At 43.5% G+C, this 23,587-nt stretch overlaps 1 protein-coding gene across 2 annotated transcripts in view; it reads left to right on the top strand.

Moving 5' to 3' along the window:
- The window catches only part of C6PH9orf85 (chromosome 6p C9orf85 homolog), a 648,496-nt gene extending 634,457 nt beyond the window's left edge, over nucleotides 1-14,039 (top strand). Inside the window, exon 5 of one of the 2 annotated variants that reach the window (XM_069625805.1) lies at nucleotides 13,766-13,899. Coding sequence is in view for 1 of the 2 variants with exons in the window: in XM_069625804.1 (XP_069481905.1) it covers nucleotides 13,766-13,907 (142 nt within the window). In the remaining variant the exon portion in view is untranslated. Of the gene's footprint in view, nucleotides 1-13,765 lie in introns of both variants that reach the window. The other variant, XM_069625804.1, reaches the window with a different exon arrangement.
- Nucleotides 14,040-23,587: the final 9,548 nt, after the last annotated feature.

Raw genomic sequence — 23,587 nt, forward strand, 5'->3', positions numbered from 1 at the left:
CGAACCTTGAGGCTCCCATGTTCACGGTTGTTGCTGAAATCCTCTAATTTTATTTACTCTGAATCATTTGTTTTGAGGCTGCCTGCCTCTAAGATGGCCGCCCGCCCAAGGCCCCAGGCTGCTAACGCATTGCTAGGCAATGCAATTAGCTTTTGAAGCAGAAACATCAGCTGGCAGGCGGAAGCCGGGCCCGCAGCAGGGAAGGCCCACTAAGCAAAGGCCCATTTTGCCTCTGTTCGCTTCGGTGCACCCAGGCCAGGCTAACTCTGCGGCTCCGGCTCACAAGGTACGTCTAGCAGCTATCCATCCTACTTATCTAATTGGTCGCTTTGCACTCCTCTCATAGGCTCTGTATGACTATGTTGAGTTACAATTGCTCCTCTGCTCCAGCACCTTGGTTCCATCTATTACCCCGTCTAATCAATACACAATGCTACTCCCCTGAGCTTTTCTCACACCCTAATTCGCTTCGCCTACCATCTCTACTGTGATCAGTACCTGACAGGTAACCTCAGACTAATAAAGAAAAACCGGACACATTCTGAGCCGCCTTGAACTTTGCACATACTGTTATTGGCCCACTGCTTTGCACTGCCTCATATTGTTGGTATTCGCCTACCGCTTGAACATGCACATACTGTTATTGGCCCACTGCTCTGCCTCATACTGTTGGTATTTGCCTATTGATCTGAACGTGCACATACTGTTATTGCCCCTTTGCTTTGCACTGCCCCAAACTGTTGGTATTTGCCTACTGCTCTGAACGTGCACATACTGTTATTGGTCCACTGCTTTGCACTGCCTCATACTGTTGGTATTTGCCTACCACCCTGAATGTGCACATACTGATATCGGCCCACTGCTTTGAACTGGTACATACTGTTGGTACTTGCCCATTGCCTATTGCCTTAAATTCGCATAAAATTCTGCTTTTGGCCCTTTGCTTTGCACTGCCCTATTCTGTCGGTATTTGCCTATTGCTCTGAATGTGCACAAAATACGGTTACTTACCTATTGCATTGAACTGGTACACATTTTTGGTACTTGCCCTCCTGCCCTGAACGTGCACAAAATACTGCTTTTGACCTATGGCCCTGAATTGGCACATACTACTGGTAGTTGCCCACGGCCTTAAACCGGTATAAACTTTTCTATTGGCCTACTGCCCTTATAAGCCACTGTTAGCCATTGGGCTGTTTTATACAGTGCCATTTGTCAGAGGATTTTAAACTAATAGCCGTCCCCTGCCTACAACATGCGCACTGCTAGCCGCCACTTAACTACCCTCCTGCTCTTTCTAGCCCAGGCCCTCCTTCATACTATAGCAGCCTTTCGCACTCCTTTTGAAATCTTAAAGGTAACTACAAACATTGCCATGGCTCTATTACAAGCAATCATATCCTCAAAATGTCTGCCACTCCTCAACCCAAATTTATACTACCCCTAATATCAGACCAACTACATTCCTACCTGAACTAACCAAACCATCAAGGACCCCAGTGCCAACCTAGCCGCCAATGCGGAGGCCACTGAAACCTTAGCCCCATCTCAATAGATAAACCTATATGCTAGGAAACCCACACCGAACCAGACATGTTCTACTGGTGATAGAAATGCCAGGCTCGGTTCTAGACTTAACAGAAACCTCTCCTTACAGCCTAAACTACATGATAGGCCTATAACCCGATAGGAACCAACAACGGCATTTCAAAAACCTCCAAAAAAAAGAGACAACCAAGGAAAGACTCGCACCAACATCCTTAACACAACTATCCCTACACTAAAAGGTGCCTTAATTAACGTTAGATCGCTTGTGGCCCATGCCACTGATATAGCGGATTTAATTAACACAGGAGACCTAGACTTCTTAGCTGTAACCGAAACTTGGTTACATGAGGCTGCAGGACCTTCCCTCCTATTGGCTATACCCAATAGTTACACTATTGTGAGAGCTGATAGTCACATTGAAAGGAGGTGGCAGTGCCAAGTCAAGTTTAGGGCTCAGAGTAACTACCTCGCCCATCATTAAATCCTGCGAACTACTTACAGTTAAACTCTCTACAACTGAGACAAGTACTTTAACCACCCACCTAATTTACCGACCACCAGGCCTCATTGGGCCTTTGAAGAAGACATTATGACCTTACTCTCGGACTACTTTAAACCCACCTCACAAATTTTGCTACTAGGTGATTTTAACTTGGGATACCGAGACCCCAACAACCTTCAAGCTAAGGTACTATCTGACGCCTTAGCCGAATTAGGTTTCACACAAATAATTAACCAACCTACTCATGAGAAAGGTAGAATACTAGATTGGGTTGTAGACCTTAACACCGAGACCTCTATCTCATCTATTCAATCTTTACCCTGGACGGACCACTACCTTATCACCTTCACTACGCAGACCAAACGAATAGACACCCAAACCAAACAGCTAGCACCACCTCCCTTCACGAGGAGCAAACGAAACATAACTACAGATACGCTTTTGCTTCTTCTTTTACCCACCTTAAACGCTACTTCAGAATCATCTGACCCAGCGGAGCTGGTTGAACTGTACAACTCCACCATGACCCAAGCGCTAGACACTATTGCGCCACCCAAAATGCGTAAAAGCAAACCAAAAGCCCATCTAAATACATGGTTTGCCCCTCAGTTAAAAGCTATGCATGCAGAAAAAAGAAAACTAGAAGTCCTATGGAGAAACCTACCCTTCAAAGAAAACAAACTGAACTTGAGTGAGCTATCTAGCAAATACAAAGATGAAATCATACAGACTAAAAGTGGTACGTATAATGACAGGATTAATTAAGCCAGTTCCAGCACAAAGGAACTCTTTGTGATATTAAGGGAATTGGAATCCCCCATATCCCCTGAAGATCCTTGCATCAAGGACAAAGAATGATGCACAGACATACAAAATGATTTATCTAATAAAATTGTTACTCTCCAAAATAGAATTGCTACCAAAAGACTTACTGTCTCCAAATTAGACTCACACCTGGAACCCGTTGGACTCCTCGTAGACACCCCCCCGCCCCTCAAGTTTAAATTATCATATGTATCTACTACAGAGGTAGAAAAATGATCACATCACTCAAACCCTCAAGATGCCAAGGCGATACTTGCCCTGCCCAAATAATTAAAGAAGCCGCCAGAGACCTGGCCCAATTTATTACCAAACGAATGAATGCTTCTTTTCACACCTGCAGTGTCCCAACTAACAGGCCTATTACAACGGTCCCATTCCTCCTCAAAATCCTAGACAAGACAGCTTACTTCCAGATCCAGCAGTACCTCGAGACTAATAACCTCTTAGGTGTAAGGGAATCAGGCTTTAGAACACTCCATGGCACCGAGACGGCACTAATTGACTTGAACGTGCAGATGGACTCACTTAAGGACAAAAGACAATGTGCTCTGCTCCTTCTACTAGACCTCTGGGCCTCATTCGATCTGGTGGACCATAAAATCCTCTGCAAACACTTATCCACTGCAGCCAATTTCTCTCAAGAATCTTCGGACTGGATTCAATCCTTTCTTAACAACAGGCCAATGAGGGTATTTCCCAGTCAGCAACCGCAGACCCCACCCCTATTACATGCGGAGTCCCCCAGGGCTCTTGCGTGTCCCCCACCATGCACAATATATTCACCAAGCCATTATTTGACAAATTGGACCATTTGGGTATCATCTATACCAACTATGCAGATGATACCCAGATACTCCTACCTCTATCTGGAAACTATGACCTAGATCTAGCCCTCCTCAGTAAAATTTATAGAGTCATTCAGGCATGGATGGCAGCCCATGGCTTATGCCTGAATGACGACAAGACAGAAATACTAATCCTAGGTGCTCCAGCCCACCTGAATAAACTTGATGCGCAATATACATCTTTCACCATTGATGGTACGCTATCAAAGTGGCCAAAGAAACCAAAACATTAGGCTTTTATCTAGATGCTACTCTTAACACGAGTAAGCAAGTCAACACCACCTCCTCTGCTACAGCGTACACATGTAAGTTGATTCACGCTTGTAAGCCCTACTTATCTACTTAGAGCTGTACTACTCTAGCGAGAGCCTTAATATTGTTGAAACTCTACTACTTTAATCCCCTATATGCAGGAGCCAGCAAACAGACCACCAACAAACTCCAAATTTTACAAAATAATGCTTTGAGAACCACCTTAAGCTTTACAAAGAGAGAACATATCTCTGAAGTTAGAAGAGTTAGAAGGTGGCTTTCAGTCAAGGATAGGATTCAATTTAAAATAGAGTCCATCACCCACAAATGTCTAAATAACTTTGTCCACAATACCTCCAAGAAAACATCATCAGAACATCACCTCCTGCCCCACCAGGGCAGCCCAATCCTGCTGTATTACAGTTTCCAAATTTAACCTGAAAAGAGCAGGTGGGAACAGCTTCCCGATACAAACCGTCCAATACTGGAATGCCTTACTCTTGCACCTCCGAACCGACCAGACTTTCTCAAAATTCAGGAAAAATATGAAAACCAGGCTTATTTCTAACGACATCTAAATGTAATGGATCATTCTGTAAATTCTCTTCTTTGTACTACATTTGTATTTGTACCTTACCTGTCATTTGTCTGTACTATAAATAGTATCTTACCTGTAATTACATTGTACTGTATATAAAAATGTGCATATACTTGTTGCGCCCAGATAGCTTCGGGTGAGGAGCGCATTATAAATAAACAAACAAACAAACCAAATGTCCTATATTATTTTACAGTCCATTGCCCTAGAGTTCAATGCCCAACATGTGTTTCACACCGTCCGGATTGAGGTCCCTCCACATTGCGTGCTTCAAGGGCACCAAAACAAATGTTTTTTGGTGTTTTTTTTAAATGAAATGATTTAGTTTTTTAAAAAAAAAATTTCATTATATTTACTCTTTCATTCAAATTTCGTCACAGGCATAAAGTATGTTCCCTCTTAAAAAGACCACAGAGAAAAAAAAACAAAAAGAAGAGTCAACAAAAGTGCAAACATCATAAGTCAAAAAAAACTAATATTCACTAGTTAATATTCTTAGTTCTTGTTCTGCCATGTTTCAGCTTGGGCAGTCATAAAGGCTTTTTCAAATGGATCAAGTCTTTTTCTATCAGTTTTCTCCAAAACGGCACCACTCTAAAAATAAGCCTCTTGTTGGAGCCCAACAACAATGTTGCCAAACTATCTTCAGGTGAGCGCATAGACGCCTCATGGGGTAGCATAGCGGCATATATTCTTCTTTCGTTGGATAGAGCAGAGCATTCCATGATAAGATGGTATAGTGATTCTGGCTGGTTGTTATTTTGGCAAAATCGACATGTATTAGTGCCAGCCACAAGTTTTTTTCTTGCCACTTTCACCTGTCTTGATGGAAATATATTGAGACGCATTCTGAGAAAGAGATCTCGAGTCTGATGGCAGGGAAAAAGAGTGAGGTATGGAGGTAGTTGATTTATAGCTCTATTCTCATACACACCCTGTATTGCCAATTGATATTGAGATTTCTATTATGTCAATCCAATCGGAACGCTGAATTTTTTTCTTGACTTCTGTTGGTCGGTGTATCAGAATTTCCACAGAACAATCGAGTATGTCCATCATCTGCTTACAGGCTTCTTTCCATATTTTCAGTATTACATTGTGTGATGAGTTCAGTCTAGAGCTTAGAATGATCATCGTTGGAATATTATCATCTGATAAAGTTTTCCTGTAGAGATTTCCAGGTTACAATTGATTTAATGGACTGCAGAGCCAATTCAAAAAATAATTTGTTGGGCAGGTAAAGACTTTGGGTGGGCTAAGATTTTTCTTCAGAAGATACCTTCCACTAAATCCCAGGTCACCCATGAAAGATTTAGTGTAGCTTCACTACTGTAGGTACGTACCACTACAACCTTTTGCCGATAGAATGCGATAAGAGGCCTTAGAGAGAACCTTGTGTATTTTTTGTGTATCATTAGACCTTGACGGGCGAGAGATTCCGTTTTGGTTCTCGGATGTTCTGCCCATTCTTTTTCGCATATACTTGGGTTTAGCCAAATTCCAAGTATTTGATGGCATTAACATTATCTAATTTTCTTGTTCTTAGAAACACTGTTGCTTCTCTCTTCTTTCTCCCGGATGATAAGCCAGCAACATCGATTGCGACTTTGCTACATTGATAGTGAGGTTGTTGGCATCTACATATTGGTCCAGGGCAATCTGTCTCTTTTGAAGGCCCACTTGTGTTCTATCCAGAAGGTCAAGATCATCTGCGTACATAAGGTACAGTCCACGGGTCCCATTCAGAATCGGCGGGTTTGCGGATGGTACATTCTGTGAGATTGCAAGATCTGAAGTATACAGATTGAATAGGGTTGCTGCAGGCAGGCATCCCTGCTTCAGCCCATTCCAGGTTGGTATTTCTTTTGAGAGTTTGTCGTTTCTAGAAAGTCTTACTCTTATGGTCGTATTAGAGTATAGAGCTTTAATTGGTTCTAGGATGTCTAACGGACAGTTTAAAGATGTAATTTGTGCCATAATCTTTGCCGATTTACACTGTCAAAAGCCAGCTTGTAATCTATTAACAGTGCATGAATTTGTGTTTTATTTGTTTTGATTGATTCCAGCTTGAATAAGTTCAGGATCATTAGGTTGATGTTTGTTCCCACTCCTTTAATGAATCCTGTTTACCCCGGATCTCTTCTGTTGTTCGTAGCAGACCATTACGTCAATTGTTGTAGAAGGAAAGAGGCAAATATTTTAGCTAGCATATCCAACAATGCTTACATGCCATCTTTCTATCGCCCTTTTTAAAGATTGGAATCGGGGTCGCTGTATGCCAAGTAGCTGGAATTTGTCTAAGCTCCATGATCAATAGGAATGGCAGTGGCACAGATCAGCCCATGCTTCCAGATTGTCTCTTAAGATTTGATTAGTGTGTCCATCCGTACCGGGTGCACGAGTTGGATTCAGAGGCTTTATTTGTGTCAGTATTTCATCATACTCCCATTTTAATTTCCATTTCTGAAGTTGTGGGCTTTTTTTTTCTTTGCAAAGAGTTTGGTAAAATAGGCTATCCAGGTTGCTTCCGAGACATTAGATGTTGTAAGATCTATATTTGCATGTTGTCCGTTTAGGATCTTCCACAAATTTCTAGTATTACACCGTGACAAGGCATTTAACATCTGTTCTGTGTCATTCTGGTAGCGAATCATCTGGGTGTTACTCAACCAATTCCTTTTTAATTGCTTACAGATTTTAATTTTGATTCTGACTTTGATTCGCTGGACCTTCTTGTGTTCTGTTCTTAATTGATTTTTCCTGGCGGCAGTTTCTTTATTGTAAGCATGGTTGTGATTGCACCTCTGGGTCGACAGTTTAGAATTCAGAGATCTGAATGCTACGATCAGCCATTCGTAATCTAGTTTTTTGCCATTCTTCATATGCGTGTTCAGTTTGTTTTAGGGGTTTGTGTTTCTGATATATGAAGCCTAGTTTTGGCCTTGATTTAGATCCAGTCTTGGTAGTACCTGGTCTGGTGACCTCTCTTGTTGAGTAATCCATTTCATTTTTAGTTTTTGATGATCACTGGATTGTGCAGCGACAATTTTCATCGTGTTAATATTGACATTTAAGGATAGGGATATAAAGATGTAGTCCAGATGAGCCACAGATTGTCCTTTTTTCCAGGTAGGCATAGCTGGGGTATCATATCTCGTGTGCCCGTTCCTCGTCGACTGCTCCAAAGAACCATCTTGTTGATGACCTCATCTTCTACACCTTTCACCCTTTTGTCGACCTAGTCAGTGACCCCATCTGCAATCCTTTCGACAACCACAACTACTGTCACCACAGTTCTTGCCCGCGTAGCCAGGGGGACTTTGCCCCTGAAATCTCCTTCCGCTGTTCCAGTGGCAGCTCTGTTGATGTTGCTGCAGGCTACTGTGATTGCCCCCTTCCCCAAGGGTGCTAGTAGAGACAGGAGATGCCGCAAGCTGGCCCTTTCTTTCCAAAGCTGACCAAGACCAGACAGGGTAGCACTCTGTCCCCTGTGGGATCTCCTAGGGTGGTTCCTGCTGCTGCATGAATTCATCCTTCCAAACTTTCAGACAACAAGCCCCCAGAGGGTTTCTATTCTGACCAAGAAGGCGGGCAGGAGGAACTTGAACCCATACTTCAAAGGCCTTGTCACTCGCCGCAGCTGGCTCCACCGGCTTGACTGGCCCTTCCAGAGGCGCATCACTCTCTGCAGCCTGCTCCACCGGCTTGGCCAACTAGCCCTTGGATAGTGCCCACTGCACCCAGGGATTTGTTGATGGACGTTCTGTCCACTCTAAACACACTTGCCTCAGAACTGCAGTGGCATCTGCCTCCAGCAGCGCCCTTGCCTGCTTTTTCTAGGAGTCAGTCTTTACCTTCAGGGCCACAACTGGTGCCTGCTCATCAGACCGCTTCCACTCCTCACCAGCTGTCCATTTCACTTCCTCCCATAGTTGATACTGCTGCTCTCATGGACACGGATACGTCCCAAGGTACTCTGGGTACTGATAATTTCAACTACCTCATTCCTGGAGATGGTGACCCGCCAGATGTTAACTTGCCTTCCAGCGATTCTCCACCAGATGAAATTTGCTCTTTTCATGCAATGCTTACGCAGGCTGCCAAACTGTGCAATCTTGTCCCTGAAGACAAAAAGAAAGGTGGTTTCCTTTTTGAGAGGCAGGAGTCCTCCAGGAAGACTGTGGTGTCCATTCCTCTGTTCGGTGTTTGGGAGTACGGCCTGTTGGTAATGAAGAACCCTTTCTCAGCTCCTCCTAGGAAAGAGTGACTGGAGAAGAAGTACTGGTTGCCCAAGACAGCCACTAAATGTCTGAGACCCCAGCCATCTCCGGACTCTGTGGTTTCTGCTGCAGTGTGAAAGAGGTCATCCAACCCCTCTTCCCCATGTATGGTTACTTCCAATCAGGGGGGCAAGGAGATAGACATGATTGGCAAAAGCATCATTACTACTGTGCATCCACAATCAAAGCTGTTAATGCTTTGGCCATTCTCTCTAGGCACGATAGAGAGCTATGGTTTAAGCTGGGCCCCATCCTTGCACTGGTGGTCCATTTGCACGCACCTCTCGCAGGGCGCTCCTTTTTGGCCCCCGGCTCATCAGGCGACAGTCACTATCGATGCCTCTCTGGAAGATTGGGGTGCCCACTCGGGCTAACTCTGTGCCAGAGGTCTCTGGCTTCCAGAGGAGAAGGAGTTGCACATCAACATCCTGGAACTGTGAGCATTGTTCTGTGCTCTGAAGTCATTCAAACCTCAGCTTTGAGAGAAGGTGGTCTGCATCTTCAGAGAGAACACAACTGCCATATTCTACATCAGGAAGCACGGTGGGACGCCTTTTCCTATCCTCTACTGGAATGTGCAAGAACTTTTGAATTGGCCTATAGCTCAGCAGATGTTTCTCATCCTGTTTCACCTTTCAGACATTCCCAACACAATTGCAGACTAGCTCAGCAGGGAGCTGCGATCCTGCCACGAGTGGGAACTCCATCAGGCTCAAGTGTCTTGTCTCTTTAGCAAGTGGGGTCAACCTTGCATCATACTTTTTGACACAACGCCCAATGTTAAGTACCACAAGTTTGCCAGCAAGTATCCTCAGGCGAAGAGTTGGGGGATTCTTTCTCATTCCGTAGGGATGGCCTGTTCCTTTACACTTTTCTTCCTACTCACCTGCTGCTATGTGTGCTAAACACACCGCGACAGTACCGTTGCAAGATGATACTCATTGCTCCAGCGTGGCCCAGACAGATCTAGTACTTGGATCTTCTCTATCTGTCAGTGGCTCCAGCCATCATACTGCCTCCTCTTCCAGACCTGCTGTCTCGCGAAGGAGGTTTGATTCTACACCCCCAAACAGCATTTCTGAACCTAGCAGCCTGGCTCCTGCAACCCTAGATTTTGGACACTACACGCTGCCTCCAAATGCAAGGACATTCTAGCTAAGACCAGAGCTCCATCTACACTTTCCTGCTACAAGCACAAATAGAAACGCTTTACTGTTCGGTGTCGTTCCACTTTCTGTTGCGTATCACAGGTCAGCAGCTTCTGTAATGCCTGCTCTTACTTGCCTGTCCATCAATCAAGGTACACCTGGCAGCCATTTACCGGTATACTCAGGCTCCCGGCAAGCTCTCTCTGTGGTCTTGTAAAAGTGCTCTTGTAAAAGTGTTCCTCAAGGGTCTGTTCAGAATGTTCTCTCCTGTCAAGGTTCCAGCTCCGGAGCTCAATGTGGTTCTATCAATGCTAATGAGTCCTCCTTTTGAACCCCTTCACCAGGCATCATTAAAGTTCTTGTACTGGAAGACTGCCTTTCTAGTGTCTATCACCTCTGCCAGAAGTTTTGGGGAGATTCAAGCTTTCTCATGCAAGCCACCATATGTATCCTTTCACCAATCCAAGGTGGTTTTGCAGGCAGATCCATCTTTCATGCCAAAGTTACCATCAGGCTTTCATTTGAATGAGCCTTTAGTCTTACCTGTTTTCTTTGCAAATCCTACATCACCTGCAGAATGGACTTTGCATTCACTGGGCGTTTCATGTGCCATGAAGTTTTCTGTTGCACGCACCAAAGCTTTTTGTTATGTTTGCACTTGTGGAACAAGGAAAGCCCTGTCAAAGGCTTCCATCGCCAGGTGGCACTCTGGCTGTATCATGCATTGCCATCGGATAGGCAAAAAATCATTGCCAAGGAGGCCGAGAGCTCACTCCACCAGAGCTGTGGCATCGACTGCGGCATTCCCGTCTGGTGTTCTACTGCTGGATATCTGCACAGCTGTTACATGGAGGTCTACCGGCACCTTTACCAGATTATACTGCATCAGCAGGGATTCCAGGGAAGAGTCCCATGTCAGTCAAGCAGTGCTTCACAACCTGTTGTCTCGAGGTGAGTGTGTTCCAGGTGTAAGTCTTATTGCTTCTGTTGAGCCTTGCCAATTACCATGGTTGTGTATATGTACTGCTGTGTAATTGTATGAATGAGCATGTGAATTCATGTAAGATCCAATGCTGGAGAAGGAATAAGCTACCTGTAACTCCTGTTCTCCAGCATTGGTATCTTACATAGTTTCACATGCAACCCTCCCTCCTTCTCCTGTATGGCTCTTCTTGGTTCCAACTACCACTTTACGTGCGCTACTAAATCTGCAGATGGCCTCCAGGTGTGGAGTTAGGGCAGATGAATGTCTTTGGCTAGGGCACTATGACCCAAAGTGACTGCAATAAGCTATAGAAGTGATGAGCAGCTTTAGCTTTAAAGCAACACTGCTTTACTATTACTGAGGATTTCCATCCTGGTGATGGGGAATATTCATGAGCCATATGAATCTTGTAAGGTACCAATGCTAGAGAACAGGAGTTACAGGTAAGTAACGTATTCTTACACATGCCACATTTATAAAATCCTCATCTTTCAGGAATCAGCCATGTAAAATGTGTAGGTGTTTCCCTTTGAAGGTCACTTGGTGATATTTTATCTTTGATAACTTTAGCTATTGTGAAAGTGACCAACGGAGATCTAGAAGTATATTGAGTAAGATCCATATCTGAGATAAGTACTTTCCAGTGCTCATTAAGCCACTTGTATATTAGATCACTATTAGAATTAGATCTGGTTATGAACCTGCTTTGTGTATATGTTTCTTGTCTGGTTTTCAGTTTTGGTGTTAACAATTGTGATCTATCTTTTTTGTTTCACTTTTAGTTCAACATTTTTGACAACCTTTTAATTGTAACCTCTTTCTTTAAAACGTTTGCAAATTAATAGAGCAACATTGCCCTAATACACTCCAAGACTACAAACTTACAGTGCCATTAAAAATAACAACATATTGTGGCTGAGATATATTGATGATATCCTTTTAATCTGGAAAGGTGAAAAAACAGCATTGAATCAGTATTCAGAGTCTTTGAAGGGCAACGACTTGGATATCCAACACACAATGGCCTTCAGTAAAACAAGGATCACGTTCCCAGATTTAGAAATCTTTAAACACAATGATAAATTGGAAACCAAGACCTATCGAAAACCGACAGAAGGTAATAGCATTTTACATAGTAATAGTTTTCATAAGAGGAATGCGATCAGTAATATACTGACAGGAGAATTCACCAGAGCCAAACGAGTTGTAGTCTTGGAGGGAATTATGACAATGAAGCTCAATGCTGTATGCTGGCATTTCTAAACTCAACACTGTGTACTTCATGATATCCTGGCACAATATTAAAACTTGTGACCTATGATGCATAGTTAGCATTTTACTTCCAGTTGATGCCCTGGCATCAGCAGTATTAGAATATTAAAGGTTTCCTACAGAATTTTTTAATCCAACTTTCCTCGAAAATTGTGCTGTAAAAATGAACCATTTTACCACCCCTTGGTCACTTTGAGCTACTTTGTCCTCATCAATTTGGGGAACAATTCACACAACACCCATGTATAGGTACCTCCATACTTTTATGACCCCTTCTGTGCCTCTCCTCACACCCCTCCCGACCCCCCCCCCAAAAGACTCATGGAGACACCACTGCCCATGGAGGCCTGGATAGCTCATGTACGTTTAAAATATAATGCTTTGGAAAGATAGCTTATTTTTTCTGGCCCAAAAAATCACCACGGGTGGCACAGTCCTAGCTGCCAACCTTGGCCCAACAAGGCATTACTCATTCTCTTGCAGGGGCCGCTCTGTCCTTTGGCTACCTAATGGAAACAAAACTCTGCAATCTCACATGTCCAAGAAACCTCGGCTTGTTCAATGGCAGCTATACCTTTTTAAAAACATCTCATCTTTTCTCCTTCCTAGCTTGCGCCACTGCGCAATACATGCTCTTGTATTGTCTCAGGTTGAGGGGGGCAATGCTCTCTTGGTCAGGGTCTGCAAAATGGGCTCCTGTGACTATTCAAATCTGCAGTGCATTCAGCCACTTGTTTAATAACTAGAGCCTGTAAATATAACTATGGTTCTTCATTGCAGCATCCCTTCACTGGCTTCCACTTGAATCCATTTTGAATTCTGGTGTACTGGGCTCCGATTCTGTCTCGGTCTAGTTACATGGCTCTCCAAACTCCTGCTTCTGGCTGATGTGCATTCGTCGGGCACTAGAGACCAACTAACACTAATGACTTCTAAGCTGACAAAAGTTCAAACTCAGAAACAGGTTTTTTCAATTGTTTGCCCTAGATTCCGGAACACTCTACCTTGCACTTTGAGACAGGCCCACTCACATTTATCCTTCTAACGGGAATTCAAAACATTTAAAATTACTGAAATAAATGTGTTTAAGGTTTCTGTCTCTTGTTTTTCCTCCTTAATTAAACATAGTTTTAGATCCTATATTATTAAGAACTGTAATAGCTGTATTTTTACCTTTTGTATGCTATCTGTATTTTACTTGTTCTGTATTATCAGTGTACAGTGAGCCCCTTGGAGCAAGATCTGCGCTCTAAGTACTGTAAATAAAATAAAACCTAGATCAAGAACAGCAGGCCTAATTTGCACTCACTTTGCACATACAAAATATTGGCCAAAATCTTCTACTTCAGTGTTTTAATTCAAAAAGCTCTTGCCCCAGACAATTATAATTCAACTATATTGTCCGCTGGTTTCCTTTTTGGCACAGAAAGTAATTGTGTTAAGCAATGTTTTTCAAAACAACTGAATGGATTAGACCAGCCTTGTGCTTACAACTGCCTTTCCTTTGCAGTGGTGACAAAGGACCAGAAAACACAGATTCGGCATCTGCTTCAAGAGACAGAGAAGTGGAGGAGGCTGACCGATTGAATTTGGGTGAAGAAGATGATGGTGGTCATGACGACGATGAAGTTGACTTACATGAGAGAACATAGAACATTAGTGCTCCTAAACCCAAATCGAAAATGCTGCTTGACAATTGTATTATTATTTCGTGTATGCATCTTTTCTACACAAAGATAAATGGTAACTTTTAAAAAATAAAAGAAGAATAATTTTATATGAAACTGATGTTTTTATTCATGCCAAGTTCAGTGTGTATTGTAGTGCATTTGAGGTCTCTGCACCAAACCGTTTTGCATTGAAATGAGCTATAAATACATAATTGTGTGATGAGATGAGGGTAATCCTCTGAAAACATTTAACAATCAAGCACATTCAACATCCTTTTAAACATAAGTATTATGTCGTTTCTTTTGCTTGGTTTTTTGATCTTTTATTGCTTAAGTGAAATCAGTCACCTGTGATCAGTCGTTACCCGTGCCTTCCTAACACCCTTGGTTGGTTCAGACTCCTTTGAGGAATTGCCATCTACAAGGGTTGTAGAAGTCCTGGCTTTATTAATTTTTATTAAATTAATAACATGATGCAGGTAATTCCATCTCAGAAATGGTAATCTGCTAAACAGATTCCCCTTTCATACGATCCATGACAAAAGCAATGCGTGCACCCATGCCCTGCAGAATCAGGATCCTGAGCTGCAGATCCTGCTCTCCAGTGACACTGAGCAGGTTCAGGGGTCACAAGTGCCCAGTTCTTTGAGAGCCAAGTCACGGCAGCACAGTGGCTGCATTTACGACATGAACCCCGGTTCTAAAATCTACAGAACTAATGAGTTGCTATATTGATGGCAGTTGTAAACTGTAAATATAAGCCACTTTGAGTTGATGGTATTGTGGCTAGCATATTTGATAATTATCTAAGCCATTTATCACAGATGTGTGAGTCCAGCTCAGCTGTGGAAGGGTTTCATGCATCCCCTCAGCCAAGCTGTCTCTGGTGATCCTCTGTGAAGTAAGGTTACCTTTTTTCCAGTGAGTCAGCAATTCCACCGTGGTCCTGGGACAGGAATCAAAGGGTGCACCCTTAACAAAAGGACTAGCCTCACACCCGGCTGCTGCATATCAAAAGAGCCTTTGGTTCCATTCACAAGTGAAAGGCTGTGGTAAGTGTAGACATGGTAGCTCAGACCTGTTGGAGGGCGATTCCACCATCTTTTTTCTATCCTTTCTTCCTGTCCCCTCCACTTCCTTTAGCACAAAGCGCTTAAAGTGTGATGCCAGAAGGCAAAGACCACTTATCTCCGCAACAGGGATTGGACCCCGTAGCAGGCTTGCGTGTGTCCAATCACCTGTGAACTTTTGCCTTTAAAAGAAGGGGTCACTCACTCCTTTGATTCAGTTTGCTTCAGTTTGAAACAAACTCCTAAGAAAGAATTTGCTGGTACTCTGTTGGGAGAGTCCAAAGAGGTGGAGCCTGAGTGTCTAAGGCATAGGTAAGCTCTGCTTCCTAGCCATCCCCAGGGACTTTGGTGGTGACCTGCTGCTAGAGAGAGACCTGCATCTCTGCCAGCCACAAACATTTTATTCTCTAGTCCCTGGATTAAGATTCACAGCAACCTGAGAGTAAAGACCGCTAGGATCCCTATGCGTTTGCCATCAAACAGCTGCAAGCAGTGAATTGAACCATTCAACCCCATTTGAACCAACAGGACCATCCAGAGCTGCCTTTGACACTCGACCAATCTTCGAGCTGCTGTTCTGCACTCTCGAATCAGTTTCCCATCGCAGCTGATCAGCTTGTTGCCCCGGCTCGAACTTGAAACTCATTGTTGCACTCGCCGCTGTTGAACCTCCAGCATCTTTGTGTCAATCTTTAAGGGTCGACCAGACCCTGGCCGGCGGTGGGGGGGATAGGGAGTTCCTGCTAATCTCAACCTTCAAAGCTGCGCTAGAGCTTTCCGACTCAAACTGGGTATATGGTCAACAGCATCTTCGCTATCAAAACAGATTGTCAAACTGATCCTGCAGTCACTGATGATCCATACTTTGCTGAATACCACTTTGCGCTCCCCTTAGTATTGCCAGCATCGTCACCGCCATTTTTCATAGCCAGTCAAACAGACCATGGTGGGCTCATCAAACCGCGACCCGCAATGCCACATTGGACCATCTGTCTCAAACGGCACATCCACTCACCAGTATTTTCACCATCAAACTGATTCTGGTGGCGCTCACGATCCAGACTTATCCATCCGCAACAAACGTCAGCTTGGCCCCTTGCTCGGCTCCTGCTCCCCATCTACAACAATGTGACCAAAGCATTTGAGCCTGCTTCGGACCGCACAAACAGTACCAAGAAACCTGGTTCAACGCTGTCCAACTGTCAAGAGTCGCAGAAAGGTTTTACTGACTGCTACCTGACCCCTTGGTCCACCTTGGGCCCTAAAGACTGGTCACCTTTAAACCCATTTTCCGCCAAAAACTTTTTTTACAAAACTTGTTTATTGTTTGCCTATCTCCCCTGTGTTATTTCCCAGGCTGCTGTATCTGGCTATCTTTTGCATATTCTCTGCCCTTTCCACAGAGGTGTTTTTTTTTCTATAGTGTTGTTCTGTTTAGTTAATCTTGCAGATGGTCTAATTAAGGTATGTATGTTTTATAGACCTTGATTGGACATTCCCTTTTTTTAAACTGTTGTACGTTGCTATTTGCGTTGCTACTGAATAACATTCACATCCCCCTTAATAGAATAGCCTTCACTCGGCCCATGTTAACACAAAAGGTGAAGGAAGTATGTGCCTGTTTTACCTTTCTGATTTGGATCACTCTGGTTGTGTAGCAGTTACGCGGGGGTGTATGCGCAATAGCCACTACTCACCCATGCACTCCTGTAAGGCAGAAGTAATTTCATCATCACTCCCTCACTATGTTCCGCACCCTTCTTCAAGTTGGCAAGGGATATGTGTGCCCTTGTGCTGCAAAAGTTCAACAGCAGTCACTCCTCTTTTTTTAGGATCTTTGTGTCCAATGTCCTGCATGCAGCATTCCTCAGCATGTCTTTACCATCTACCTTGCACACTCCAGGAATATTCTCTCCCAGCCGGTTTTGTACTTTAGGAACATTCTCTTCCATTTTCTGTGTACATCATTTATCAACTTGGTATATCAGACTTTCTCGTATGTTTAAGGAACGTTCTATGCCGGTTCCGGGTATACAGTGTTACTCAAGTTGATTTCACCAAACACTAGGTCATATGCTAAGGGCCCTTCTCTCCTGACTCATGTATGCAGTATTTCTCAGTTACTCTTGTACATCTTAGTGCTTTAGGTTACTCGTCCAGTTCCGTTAAGCAGCGTTTCTCACCTTGACTTCTCATAGATACTTGAATAAGCAGTTAACACCAAGCTCTCATCCTAGCATGAGCAGCACAGTGTCCTAATTGGTTACTAATGAGCTTAGGGCCCTTTAGGAACGTGCATATGTAATGGATGGGATCACACAGAATAACTCTGAATCCAAATAACTGAACCAACTCGGAAGATGGCAAAGTATTGTTTTATTAACAATTATCTAAAACAGGGAGTCCTTAACAGACGTACTCTCAAGTTTCCTCGGCGATCTATTCAGAAAACAGACTTTATGTGAAAAATACGTCAGAGGTGACGTTATACTATGTGACAATAATGAAAAACCTACCAAGGGTTGGCATTGTCTTAAGGGGAACATCTATGGGCCTCATTACAACCCTGACGGTAGCCGTGCTGGTAAAAATAAAGGAAGTCAAGGGGCCTGTGGTCCATAGGGCACTCGGCACCTTTTCAAGATCCTCCTGAAAAAATGCTGGTTGTTGCCGCATTATCAATATTCTCTGTGGGACTTCCCTTTCTTCTATCCTTATCCAATATGTAATGCTCATGAAGAACACCCATTCATCATCGCTTCAGTCTTCCCTGAACATATCATCATCGGTTAGGTCCGTCAGTCTGTACCCTTCCGCAAGAGCTACCCTCATAGTCTATCCCTACAAACATTGCCATCCCTTGGTTCCTCTTGGGGGTCTGGTGTCACAGATGGTACTGAACAAATCAATCACCCTGTGAGCTGTCCTATTGCGGGTACAAGCTCATCCCTGTCCCTGTGAAAGGATTTCCTCCTACCACAGTGACACTTCCTATTCTAGGTGTTGGAACTTGCCTGTATTCGCATACTGCTGTCTGCATAGGGGCCTATTGCGACTGCCCCTGGGTGGATTCATATGTGCCTGTCCCTGCTGTGGCACCTGCTTTACTTGTGATGCTTGTGCCTGATAAGATGTGTGATCCTGGGCAAAGCCCTCTCTGGTATGTGTGCTGTATGGCAGAGGATAAGCTGTCCCCACTCTGGAAAACTGGCCATTTTGTACATTCCCACGACTCTCGTATATGCGCACAACATTTCCTGTAATTCCACAATTCCAACATACTGGGGGAACCCTTCTGTTAATCCCACCTTGGTTATATCCTCCCTGACTACTCTGGTTCTTGTTCTGTGTGTTGTTAACCCCTTCTCTTCCCCTATAACCCATACCTCTGCCTTATGGCGTAAACCCATACTCGCCTTGGCCCATCCGGCATGCATTAGCCTGTAATGCCCATTGCTTCCTTCATTCCCATTCCCTCTCCGCTTGTCAATACCGCCCCTTCTATGGCAAATTTTGACAACGCTTTCTGAACCAACTTGGCTTCCTCAGTTTTTCTGTTTTCATCTTTCTTTTTGTTCTTCTCTTGTAATAACCGGCAATGGTGTACTGTTGTCAACTGTATCTCAGCTCATGGCTTCGCTTCCGTCCCCACATGTTTTTTCTTCTGTCTCTGCACTAGTTCAGGCAAACCCCTGACATAAAATCTGGTAAAACAATGCCACTGTCTTTTCCCATGGCTCTCGAGTTTCAAGCTGCCATTTCTCCTCAATATCTTGAATATATCAATAGGGTCTTCATCTTCTTTAATTTTACGTGCCATATTTGCACCCATATCTGATGTATCAGGATACTGTACCCTGAGAACCCTCCAAACATCTGCCCTACAATTAGTGAATGGTGCCCCAGCATGCGCTGTTTTTATGCAGTCACACTTGAATATCCCGCTCTCCTCCATATGTCATCAGCCCTCTCTCCAAGAATGGCTGCCAGGAGACCTTTTATGTCCCTTATGGCCAGCGTATATCCCCTGTCATTTTCTGTAATTCGTATATCCATTTCCCAGCCCCTGAAGTCAAATTAGGAAGTGTTACATTCACCTGGTCTCTGCGGAGGCGTTGGGGCATGGTTGCAGCCCTCCCGGGGGTGAGGTTGCTTGAGTCTGACTTCACCCTCTGCGCTTATGTGGTGACTGGTGGTAATAGGTGATGCTGCTCGGGACTGCTCCTGCGTGGAGAATAGGGGGGGTGAGTATGCCAGCTTGTGCGCCTGATCCCCCGCCAGACTCCTTCTCCCAAACCCTGGTACCTGTGGGATGCACTGTCCCTGGAAAGCTCACCTGTTGATTAGTTTTGGCAAGCACTCCCTCCTGCTGCTTCTGGCAGGGGCTCTTGTATGATCTGGACTGAGTTCCTTCACTAGTCCCTTGCACATGGTAGTCCAATCCTGCTGCGACTAAGCCACTGTACTTCAGGTAAGTTTTCCTGTTTGCCTTCGTCTTTCCTCGTCTGTTTTTGTTGTATTGTTAAGGTTGTTTCCTTGTATTGCTGTCCGTTCCACTTTTGATGTTTGCTCTTTTGCTTTGTTCCCTTGCAGGTGATGTTGCCGGCCCGGCAGAAGCTGTGGAGCTCGAGGCGACAGCTGGAGGGAATGAGGAACGAAGCTGCAACGGTACAGTAGCTGGTAAGTTGTTAACTAGAGGGCGTGCGGGGTTTAAATGTGGTACGGCCCTAGGACGGATGTTCTAACCTTGTCTTTCTTCTTCACAGGGTCCGAGTTCATGGATGCAGAGTGCGGTGCTGCGGCGTCAGGATCAAAATCACTGGATGTCAGTAGTTGAGTCTGCAGATGAAGCGATGAAGCACCGGTTTCCTGGAGGTGAGTATGCAGGAGAACGCCTGGTTTCAAAGGTAAGTAAACTGGTCCAAGCGGCGGTGAGCATCACGTTGCACGCGAGTGCACAGTAACGCGAAGCACCAGCCTTAAGGATGGAGCAGCTTATATAGCTGAGCTTATGAAGCCACGCCCACCAGGTTCAGCCTGCCTGCCACACCTGATGAGTCAGCACATGAAGACCGGGCCTAGGGAACGCCAAAAGGCAATGGGGGACTCCAAGCAAAAAAATTTCTACCCACGGCCATGCTTGGAAGAGGCCGGTATATATAAAGCAACTAAGAGACCGTGGTATGGATTCTTGTTTTGGTGAAAGGACAAGACTGAATCCTTAATAGCACAGCCGATTAAAAATATAACCGGATAGGTACAGAGCAAATCACAAACCAGGAGGTGAAAGAATTCAATTCACATCCTAAACATAATAGAAAATAGATTTATTGATTTAATAGACTATATCATAAGAATTATAAAATCTCATAATGTATCACAAAAAATTGAAATAGTAAAATACAATTCAAGAAAATGAGTACATGATTGTCGAAGGCAATCACTCAAAATAATGCACAACACAACCAAACCCACTCAATTCACCAATCACTCCATCCATACTAGACTCATACACATCTAAAATGCATACCTCAAATACTATGGTGAAATACACGAAATGTACATAAACAAAAATGAACCAATTGCACAAAATATTATAGCACCATACTCAAGTTCTAGTCAGTGGCAAGCACTGTATTAATAGAATGTCAATAAAATGTCCTGAGGTTGGAGACCTTCATAAATCATATTGACAGTTTAGACCAAAACAAACGTAGACCTATCAAAGAACCAACATGTTTCTTTCCATCTTCATGATTGAGTAAATTATGTGGAAATTCATCAGGGTAATTTAAGGCCTGAAGTCATCAGTGATCAATGGTGCTGGATTGTTGCAAAGCTCTGTAAGCCAGTCTTGACCTGACACGTTAACAAAAGAACAGAAATTACTGATCTATTACCAATTTTTTCAATGAGTTCAGTATATATCTGTAAAACGCTCTATCAATGGGCGTAAATGCAAGGTCCCATGACCTGCTAAAGAAGAAAGAAATACAGCTACAAGCGGTCATGAACAAGAAATGAGTGGACCGACCGGGCATAGAAACTAAATAAATACAGTACTAGCCCAATGTTCAGTGCAAGAGTGAAAAAGAAATAGAAATATCCCATAGATTGTCTAGGGGTAGAAAATAGTGTGAGAATAAATTCGTAATCTCAAAAATTACTCTAGATGTAAAAGTGACTCAATATTTAGTATGAAAAACGCACTCCAATTCCATTTAAAACATAGCAATCTAGAGTCAAACAAAACAGCACATGGATGGCTGGCAACACTATGGTAATAAAACCAAACCTCTCTTAGATGGCCATGGGTGAATAGAATGAGGATTGCAACAGGTGGGTAGAGGTTAGAGATAAACTCACGTTGGCATTCTAGAATAATGTCCCGATTATTAATTTATAATCAGGTAAAGGCAAAACTTCAGTCAAAGTAACACTTACTCTGCCATAAATCGAATCTCAATGTGTAAACCAGTGAGCAGGTCACAAAAGGTAAACCGAGCACTGCATAACCAAGTAAAAATCCTGGGAACTCATGTCCTATGGAAACGAAGCACAAGAACAGATGGAAGTATAAGGAGAATGCCAAGTCAAAGGTAAGTATAAAAACTATTACTGGATGTTATGTCAAAAAAATCAGTGACATTCAAAATCCAACAATGATAGGCTGAAGGAATGAGAACCGAAGGCACTTACTTAGCTGAATCAGTGTCAACAAAGACGTAGTTTAAAGTTGAACCATGGCGTACATAATCACGCGGCTGAAGTAAAATTCATAGATGCGAATGTGACCGCTGCAGATGTGTCTCAAAACAGCTATTCATAGTGCCTAACAAGTGAATCGATAAGTACCAACACTATCAATGGATTGAACAACCTGAAAGTGCGTCAGTGTCAAAATACACGACGTCTCAAAAGCGGTTGTGTCTCCACATAATATGGAAAATATTTCATTATAGAATGCATGCAGTAGAAAAATGGCATGCATTAAAAAAGTGCTGTGAGGAAACGTCCGTATTGCCATAAAAGAGGCACGTCTCGTGAACCCGTACTCATATTGACCATACGGCGTATATCTAAAGTGCCAAAGGTATACGTGTGTCCGAGTTGCCGTGATACGATATTAAGGAACGAATCGCCGGAAAACCCGAAAGAACAGGCCTAGGGAGCCACAACCGATGAGTCAGCACATGAGGATGTTCTCTGGAATAAAGGCTTTCAGCTCCTGGAAAGTTCTTGTAAAATAAAAGCACTCCTGCACTGAAATAGTGTTCCTGCTCACATCTCTATATGAGCCTGGCGCCAGGATGGAGTCCAGCCAAGGCCCTTGTGTTTATAGATCCCAAAGGGACATAAGTGAGTCAAGTGACCCATTGCCCCCATCACTAGATGGTGTGGGTTTTGTGGTCTGGGGCCTGTGGCCATGACAGGAAGCTTACACTTTAAGTTATCCTTGTCCATTCATTTTGTATGAGTTCTACCTCGCCAGCCTTATCCTTTTCTCCTTTCCATATCTTAATCTCCCTGTCTATTTCTGTCAACAAATTAGACTGCTCACTTTTTTCTTCCTTGTCTTGTATGAATTAATAAATATCTTCCTTTCTTTTATTCTCTTCTGGACTGTCGTCTCTACTATAACTAACGGTTCATATATTGGATTTCTATACCCCGTCCCTGCTCTTAGTTCCTCTAAAGGATATACTCCTATCTCTTCCGTAGCAACACTCTTTGCTTCAGGCAAGGTAGGGGGAGCTGAGGGCTCAATGCCTTCCCCCTTATGCTGATTAAGCATCCAATCCTCAGTTGGCAGGTCTTCTCTTTACTCTTGATACATCTTCCAAAGTTCTAAAATTGCTAACCTTTTCTCTAATTTCTTCCTTGTGTATGTAGCGTGCAAGTATGTGGTCATGTGTTGCAATACCACTTTTCACAATGATCCCCCTTGTGGCCATGGCATGAACATTTTATCTGCTGTGCCCTCTTCAGTTTGAGCTTGGGCATATGTTTTGGCAGTCTTGCATAGGTGCATGATATGAGTATCCCCCATGATGACTTAAATCACTACTTTTAATGTTTTAAAACCTCAAATATGAGCAAGCACCATCAATCGCTGCTCAATCCTCTTTCAATTACCTATATCTTCTTTTGATTGGGGGCAATCGTTTCGCTACACTTTCTCTTTGGTCGCCGTTATTTTTCAACTCTTCACAATTTCTATGTCTTCTCGATCCTTAATTCGGCAAACAACATTTAGACTAGTCCGACATTTACACATTATAAACACTGTGATCACCTTCCCACTTATTTATATCTCATTTATAAATATGGGGTACTTCTTCTCTCGCCTTTACTTTACCCTGTTACAAGGTTTGAGACATCACCTTACACGGTCCCGACCTGTGTGTTTTTCTCCATCTCTACTCCCATTGGAATTTGAAATGTCTCCTTCTAATTCCCTTGAATTTGGACTCGTAGGTGGTCTTTGTCATTGTCCCAATATTTCCCATTTCTCAAAATTCTTCACAATCCCGTCCATTTTTTTGCCGTTACCCTTAGTCTACTTGCCATTTCTTAATCGACTCGAGGCCT

Source organism: Ambystoma mexicanum, chromosome 6p (assembly GCF_040938575.1).
Source record: "Ambystoma mexicanum isolate Mex_15411 chromosome 6p, UKY_AmexF1_1, whole genome shotgun sequence".
Classification (NCBI taxonomy): Eukaryota; Metazoa; Chordata; class Amphibia; order Caudata; family Ambystomatidae; genus Ambystoma; species Ambystoma mexicanum.